This window comes from Trichechus manatus, unplaced genomic scaffold (genome assembly GCF_000243295.1).
Source record: "Trichechus manatus latirostris isolate Lorelei unplaced genomic scaffold, TriManLat1.0 scaffold00015, whole genome shotgun sequence".
NCBI classification, from domain to species: domain Eukaryota; kingdom Metazoa; phylum Chordata; class Mammalia; order Sirenia; family Trichechidae; genus Trichechus; species Trichechus manatus.
The window spans coordinates 191,827-200,588 of NW_004443951.1; the positions used below are offsets into that span (position 1 = coordinate 191,827).

The window sequence follows — 8,762 nt, forward strand, 5'->3', positions numbered from 1 at the left end:
AGGAGGTGGAATCATCTCCTTCACCTGTGACTATCATGGATGATTTTAAAGTAGGAGGTGGCGTTTGAGCTAGGTCTTGAAGAATAGAGATTAAATATGTAGAGAGAAGTAGTTGGAGAGGGGAGAGTGGTGAACTCCAACAAGGGAGAGCATGAGCACAGTTAGATAAAGCCAGAGCGTGTATGGGAGGTCACAAGGTAGTTCACGTAGGCCAAAATGTAGTTTGTGGGAAGAGGGAAAATAGTAAAAAATAAAATTGATAAAGGGTAATTTGAGACCAGATTATGGAGATCAGAGTCTGTTTTCTGGGTAAGAGAGAGACATTGAAAGTCTTTAAACAGTGCAAAAAAGTCTTTAAGCGGTTTGAAGAAGGCTGTGCTTCTGGACCATTTTGGAGGGGAAAGAGTCTCCTAAAATTGAGACCAGTAAGAAGGTTATGTGAGTCAGTGAAACGTACTCTTTCATAACACTCTTTCCTAACTTCTTTTAGACAATGGAAGTAAGTGATTTCACTTCTACCGTGGCTTGTTTCATGAGATTGTCGTGGGCTGCAGCTGCAGGACGCCTAGACCTTGTTGGGAGTAGCCAACCAATTAAAGAAAGTAATTCTCTGTTTCCTGCTGGAATTCGAAACAGACTCAGCAGTTCAGGTATTGATCAAATAAGGAAAGTAATTAAAGCATTGGGCAAGAAATAGCTTTGTATGGATTTGTCAGAGTCACGAAAAGGAGAAAGCCTTTTCGCTTGCTTTTGAGCCTGAGTAAAAATTTTCCAGGCTGTAATAAAGATTTGTGCATGTTACTGTATGTACGTCATACTTCTTTTAAGAAAGAAAACCCTTATAAACACGTAGAGTAAGTGGGGAAGCCAAATCAAGCAGGGTTTTTAGCTTGGCTGAGTCTAAAAGTGTCATGAGGCAAATAATTTTGTCTGTAATACAGATTCATCTAGAATTCCTACCTGGAAAATAATCTTTTCTTAGTTAAGCCAGTGTTCTATTAGGCCTTCGTAAGTAGTTTTATTTCTCAGCTTCCTTCGATTTTCCTGCTCAATCTATGTGTTTATAAATGTTTCAATAATTAAAAAAAAGTTATTAAAATGTATGGTATGCATACAGTGCAGAAATGTTGAGTGTACAGGATTTTTAGGATTTTTATATATGTATAATTCATGTAGAACAAGATGCAAGATATAGAACATCTCCAGTACCCCCAGAGGACTCCCTCACACCCTCAAAATTATACTACTCTTACTTCTATTACCTTAAATTAGTTTTGTCTTGTAAATAAATTTTGAGTGCCCCCAAATGTGTTTTAAGTACAGAGAAGTTATGGTGTTTCAAATAAAGTGATCAGTCTCTCTTGTTTCTTAGACTAAGGTGCAAAGTGCTTTTTTGAACTATTTAATTTCACCTGAGGATTCTGGAACATATTAAAAGGATATTAGAATATTGCACACTTCCAGTAGGATCCACAGTAAACTTGTACTTGCCTATTTTTAGGAAGCAATTGCAGCTCTGGGAGCGAAGGAGAACCAGTAGCCCTGCATGCAGGAATCTGCGTTCGACAGCAGTCTGTATCCACCAAAGACTCACTGATTGCCGGAGAGGCTTTGTCTCTTCTGGTTACATGCCTACAGCTTCGGAGCCAGCAGCTGGGTATGCCACAGGCTTACTTGGGATTAATCACTTTCAGAGAAAGACCAGATTTCTGTTGGAAATTATTTACATTTCTCCATAGATAAGGTCATACTCATAGAAATGAAAAAATGGAGGAGGGGGGAGTTGACATGTGGAGTAAGTAAGAATAGTGCTGGAGTAGTTAAATCTGAACAAGCCTTTATTGAACACCTTTTATATACAAGATCCCACAATAGGTGTTACCAAGGGCATGTGTCTGCCTTCCAGGAGCTTACTATCTAGTTGAGGAATTTAAACAACCCAAATTTACTGCTTCCTAAATTATAGAATAGATGGATAAAATTATATATAAACTGATAATGACTCCAGTATTAAAGATTATGAAATTTAAGATTTGCCCTTTCACCTTTATTGTTGCTTTGGCACACTGGGGCTATTACTGATTATTCTGTCAGCATTAGAACCACTCCAGGGCTCAGTCTTTTACCATTGTCTCTTCTTTGTCTACACTCCCTCTCTTGGTGATTTTATTCAGTCTGACAGCCTTAAATCCCATCTATATGCTGACAACTCCTAAATTCGGATCTACAGCCACTTGGATGTCAAATAGACATCCCACACTTAGCATGCCCAGAACTGAACTACTGGTCTTACCCATATCACTCAAGAGTCTTTCCTAACTTAGTTAATGACAGCTTCATTCTTCCAGTTGCTGTAGCCAAAAACCTTGGAGTCATCCTTGATTCCTTTTTTCACACCTGTTTCTAATCTGTCAGCATATCTTGCTTCAAACTGTATCTAGATTCCACTCCTCAGTGCCACCTTCACTGTTCTGAGCTGCCATCCTCTCTTATCTGGATTGTGGCAGTAGTGCCCTGACTAATCTCCCTGATTCTTCTCTTGCAGTTTATGCTCCACACAGTAACCAGAATGGACCTTTTAAAAGTCCATTTGTGTCACTCCTCTGTTCAAAACCTTCCAGTTTCTTCTCAGACCATGTAGAGCAAAAGCTAAATCTTTTCCAAGGCCTGACATAATCCTCACCCCCTCAATACTTCTGTGCCTTCACCTTCTCCTACTCCCCCCATCACTCACTGTGCTTCAGCCACTCTGGCCTCCTTGCTGTTACCCCAGCACTGCAGACATGTTCCTGCCTCAGGGCCCTTGCACTGGCTGTTCCCAATTTCTAGTATATTCTTTCCCTATATATCCACACGGCTCTCTGCTCATCTCCTACAGGTCTTTGTTTAAATGTCACCTTCTTAGTGAGTTGTTCCAACCACCTTTTAAAAAAAATCACAACCCTCCCTTCACTCTAGTACTACCCAAATCCTTAACCTTATTTTTTTCTATAGCACCTAAATCACTTTATAACATACAATATAATTTACTTATTTATCGTGTTCAGTATCATCATACCCTCCCCAACTAGACTGTAAGGTCCACGAAGGCAGAGACTGTTGCCCGTTTTGTTCCCTGCTGAACCCCCAGCACCCAAACACTGCCTGGTGGGTAATAGGCCCTCAATAAGTATTCAGGAATGAAGTTTTAGCAACTCTACTTTTAAAAATTGTACCAACACATAGGAGCTTTACTCTTAACTGTTATTAACTGCTTCATACTGCTTGTTATGTGGAATTGGTGATCATTATGTATTTAATATAGCATGCACACTAAGTGTATAAACCAGAGGTAAAGGTAATCAAGGTAAATGTATAGAAAAAGTTAAACATTTGTAGTATATTAAAATAATGTTCAAAATTATTTACTTTGAGCAAAAATGCTTTTAGGAGTTTATATATGAGAAGTATAATTCATTAAGAATGCATTTGAACATACACCATATTCTCAGTTCAGTTTTCCTAGAATAGTTTACAGATATTTTCAAATCAATATGAAAATATTATAACTTCCCTAAGGAGCCCTAGTGGCAGAACGGATAAGCGCTTGGCTGCTAACTGAAAGGTTGACAATTCGAACCCACCCAGTGGCTCCATGGGAGGAAAACCTGGCGATTTGCTGCCATAAAGATTACAGCCTAGAAAACCCTGTGGAGCGGTTCTACTGTCACATGGGGTCGCTATGAGTTGAAAATAGACTCAACAGTACTAACAACAAGTTTATTTTAGCATACATTTTCTAGGTAGCAAGTATTGATAGTTGTTTAATGCAATAAATATTTATTTTGTAACCGTATTTGCAAGGCATTGTGCTAAAATGTGGAGGTACGAAGATGACTAAGACATGGTTCCCACTCTTGAGCACCTTAGAATTTCATGGGGTAAATTCACAGATGTGGAAACAGTTGTAGAAGGTCCTGAATTCTGATTTCCATGTAGAAGAAAAGATAAAGTTCTGCTAAAGTTAGGCTTAAGAAATTACTAAAATTTTTTAAATGTGTTGCCTAACTTAATTCTCCCCTCCCCCCACCCAATTCTCCTTATTTTTACTGTTAGCATCTTTTTATAATTTGCCCTGTGTTGCTGATTTTATCATCGATATTCTACTTGGATCCCCAAGTGCTGAGGTAAGGATTTTTTAAATTACTGTATAAAAATCCCTGTGGTCCTGTTCTGTTGTGGACTCCCTTGGATAGCTGTGGCATTGTGGGAGTACAGACAAAACGGCACTTAGTTCTCTCAGGGAGTCATCTGGGGCCTCAGACCACTCTGAAGGCACAGTGACCATTTAGGCTATATGACCCTCCTTTCCAGTACTGCCTACATATTCCACCAAAAGATATGAGACTAGTGCTGTGATTAACAAGAGACAAATGGCATAATATCTGGGTTTTATTATCCAAAAATAATTTGCATTTGTTTATCATAGACAAAATGACACGGCCGATGTTCAATATCTATAGCTTACAAGGACAGCTGGCATTAAGTGTTGTCAGGGAAGACCAATTTTAAGCCATGAATGTAATTTAAATCACATTAGATTTTATAATTTTAACTTTCTTACATGACCTTGAAAATTAATTTTTTAAACACTTGAGTTCTTCTTACTTTGATTTAGATTAAGCTATGCACCTGTTGATTAAAATAGATTAGTAATTACAGTGGGAAATAAGTTCTCAAAATACACTTGTTTTTAAGTAGTCCTATTTTATTCAATGGAAACTTTACCATTAACAGTTGAAACTCTCATAACTTTGTAGGTATCTTTCAATAACTCGAATGAATAAATAGTGTGGGCTTTGAAGGAAAATCCTTTTTAAGCACTCTTTAAATGTTGATTGATATATGTCCTTTGCCATTAATAATGTAATTGCAGATTCGCCGTGTTGCCTGTGATCAGCTGTATACTCTTAGTCAGACAGATACTTCAGCTCACCCAGATGTACAGAAGCCAAATCAGTTTCTCCTAGGTGTCATTCTCACGGCTCAGCTGCCTCTCTGGTCCCCGACCAGTATTATGAGAGGAGTCAATCAGAGGTATGTAACCAAGATGGAATAGCTAAAGTTGTACAGAAAGACAGAAAGAGTAATGATTTGTGTATCACTCCCCTAAAGTCCTGAGTATATTATTGAGATGACAAAAGAATTTTTCCTTTCCTGTTCTCTATCATTTGTGCCCTGAAAGAGGGCATTTCTGTTTTTCTCCTCATTCAGGATAGGAGAGTTAGAAGAAACACTACTGGGCTTTCTCCTCCTCTGCCCACTCCCCGCCCCCCAGCCCTCCACCTCCACCTCCACCTCCCTAGTCCATCTGTCCCAAACAGAAGGAGGAGCTCACCTGGTTGGTGAGAGTCTGAAGTTATTTGAGCTGGGTCATTGTGTAAAGGACACTGCTCCTCACCACTTGTTTATCACTTTCTCGGCTCATCATGCTTCATAACTCCATGTCTGTAGCTATCCTTTTAGCTTTCTTAGTTTTACATGTACCTGGGCATGTAAGGAAGGCTTATGGTTGTAAAATCACTTGGGTCGGTTGGTTTTGCCTTCCCCATCTCACCTCTGCAGGCTAGCGCACGTGCACGGGCACCCTGATCAGGTCCAGGAGGGGAGGTAGGAGGTGCCACTTCGACCTTAATTTTAAGCCACTTTCTCTAACTCAACTTTCACCAGAGAGCCCCTCCTGTGGGGCTTATAAGGTACCAGAGAGATTTGTGAAATCAGTATGTCCTTTCCTCCTGTCCATGCTTTATAAATTAGAGCCCTGGAAGGGAAGAGACATCAGGGCTACCCCAAACCTCTAACATGTAAGCATCCAAGCCTTGACTGTTTTTAAATACCCGAATTTTCTAGATGTGAGACGTATAATCTGCAGAATTTCCTCAAATTAAGTTAGAATTTTATCTGTATTTGCAAGTCATCCTTACGGGATTAAATGTGTGTATTGATATTTATGTTCTCATGCATTCGTAGTATCTGGACATCCGTGGCCCACATATCTAAGTCTCAACACAAATATTACTTTGAAATATTTAACCCTCTGTTTTAACATTCCAGATTCACAAATAAGGAAGAAGTCAGGATTTTGGTTACTTTAATAAGATTATTGTGGGTAACTTAAATGTTAAGGATTTGGCCAAAACTTTCAGTCATGTTATAGTTTACCATCAAGATTTAACCTGAATAAGACATTAGCTGTGCATTTCTGCTAATGAAAAGTAGTAATTCATTAATTGTGCAAAACCAAATGCCAGAGAATGGTTTTTTAATAAAGAACATCTGAAATAAAAGTCACAGAAACAACTTTTTTTGACCTCTGATTTCTAATTTTTCCTAGTTAAAATTTCTCTCAAATCAGGTGATCCTTTTATTAATTTGTAAGACTAATGATTCTTTAGTGAAAATATTTAAGCCATTTTGTAAGAAACAAGCTATTGTGCTTATTGTAAGAGTCAGACTATTGAATATAACTAAATTAATATTTAGAATTTGACTATAAGTGAACTTCCTCTAAACTTTGGGGAAGAAGCAGAAAGCACTAGATGAGTTTTTTAATATGCACTCTCAAAGAATCTCTTAAAAATCTGTTGACTCCAGAGCTGTTTAATTTTACATAAAATTGAATATTTCTGTGTTTTCATCTGTTTCATACAACTTTTTTTAAATACCAAAGTTTGGCACATATTCTCCCTTAATAACAATAGTAATGATGATGATAATAGCAGTTACCTCATGCCAGCTATGTGCCACACAGCATGCTAAATTCTTTGCATATAGTTAGCGTTTCATCCTCACAACAGCCAAATGAATTTGGCAGTACTGTTGTCCCATTTTTTAAATAATCCTTGGTTCATTATACACTCTCATCATTAGCCCATGCTTGAGCCTCTTTTATGTATGTGTGTGTATGTTTCTTTCTAATACTGTAATGAGCATTTTATAAATTAGGAAAGTGAGAGTTGGAGGTGAAATAAGTTGTCCGTGGATGCCAGCTCTAAGTAATGGAGCCAGGATTAAAACCAGGATCTGCTGGATTCTAAAATCTGTGCTGTTAACCACTATAACTGCAGAAAGCCCTTCCTGGATCATCTTAGATAAAATAATTTCCTCTTCTCTCTCCTGTTACCCTGCTTTATTTTTCTTCTTAGTGCTTGTCACCACTTGATGTGTATATATACATATGTGTATATACATATATAAAAATATATGTATATGTATGTATATTATATATATATGTAATTTTTTTATTGTTTCTCTCCTCTTCTTTTGTTCACTGTTCCCATAGAACAGTTTCAGGCATATAGATGAGTCAGAATTGACTAGACGACAATGGATATATATTAAGTATTGGCTGATCATTTGGATGAGTGAATGCAATCAGTCTATTTATGTAATCAGTGCACACCTTAGTGCAAAATGTGATACTGTTATGAAGTTTCCCTCTCTACACTATTATTCCTATACTGTATCTGTGGAAGTAGAATCATTAATGTGCTTCTTGCTAAAATATAGAAGTAGAATCAGTATAGAAGTTTTTTGATGCTTAGGAAAATTCTCTTGCTCATTTGTTTTATGAACTTGTTCTTATAAGGAAAATATTTTTTATTTTTAAATCAGTCATTTTCTAATAACTGAAACTTACCTGTTTTTTAGACTGTTATCTCAGTGTATGGAGTATTTTGATCTGAGGTGCCAATTATTAGATGATCTGACAAGTAAGTAAATGTCTGACTTTGATTTGTGTGTGCAGGGTGGAGGGAGTAGAAGAGAAGACCAAATGGACATTTCTAAATCTGACTTATATATCTCAGATGTAAACAAGATTGTAACTATTGTTTGAGGTTGAATTTTGTTTCCTTGAAAATAGCATGTAAACCTGTGTACCCGTGAGCACTTCTGTCATATACCTAACCATTAATGTGGTTGAGAAGATTTGTGGATTTTAAAAATTATTCAGTGGCTTGTATTTTAATCACATTAATACAGACTATTAGGAAGGATCTTTATCTCTAGTATAGTCAATTCTGACAATTTTAAAGGTTGATCATTGAGGGAAAGAGGGAATTTGTATTGAGGCATGTTGATAATGAAGTCAGTTAATTAGTGTTAGGTAATTTAAATGTTATTGTTAGAAATTCTGTCATTAGAGTGTTTAGATTTTAATCATCTGTATTTACCCTGAAATAATGCAAATAAATATTAGAATGTTAGTTGTTCACATCAAAAGTTGTTAGTTTATTCTCTACTCTCTTACACAAAAGGTTTGCTTAAGCTTATAGGAAATAAAATACAAATCAGGATTAAACAAAATATCGATTGGAAAAGAACGTCAAGGCTAGGAGGAAAAAACATACCTTGCATATATGCAGTCTATAAAGCCCTACACAGTCAGAATTTGGTTGTGAGGTTCCTAGAAGGCAAAGATAAAAGGAAGCAGTATGTGTTTGGTTGTTCTCAACATCCTTCTCTAGAAGAAGAAACAGAATCGTTTCTCAAAAGAAACATATCTTTTTCCCAGCACTTAAGTCTAAAGAAATTTCATATAAAGGTCTTCATGTAATGGACAGTTAAAGATATAGTGACAGATAATCTTCAGCATCATCCCTAAGGCAACACCTTTGTCAGTTTCAGAAGTGTCTCTTAATAAAAACTAAGGACGCAGTGCTCTGAGCAGTGAAATTGAATTTGTTGGAGACTGAGATGATATCGTCTGAGTCTTGATTCAG

General features: G+C 37.0%; 1 protein-coding gene across 1 annotated transcript in view; it reads left to right on the top strand.

The window, feature by feature from the left end:
* The window catches only part of USP24 (ubiquitin specific peptidase 24), a 145,041-nt gene that overhangs the window by 94,385 nt on the left and 41,894 nt on the right, over window positions 1-8,762 (top strand). The window contains exons 35-39 of the mRNA XM_023727032.1: window positions 491-650; window positions 1,502-1,657; window positions 4,096-4,166; window positions 4,916-5,076; window positions 7,690-7,751. Coding sequence (XP_023582800.1) covers window positions 491-650; window positions 1,502-1,657; window positions 4,096-4,166; window positions 4,916-5,076; window positions 7,690-7,751 — 610 coding nt within the window. The remainder of the gene's footprint in view (window positions 1-490; window positions 651-1,501; window positions 1,658-4,095; window positions 4,167-4,915; window positions 5,077-7,689; window positions 7,752-8,762) is intronic.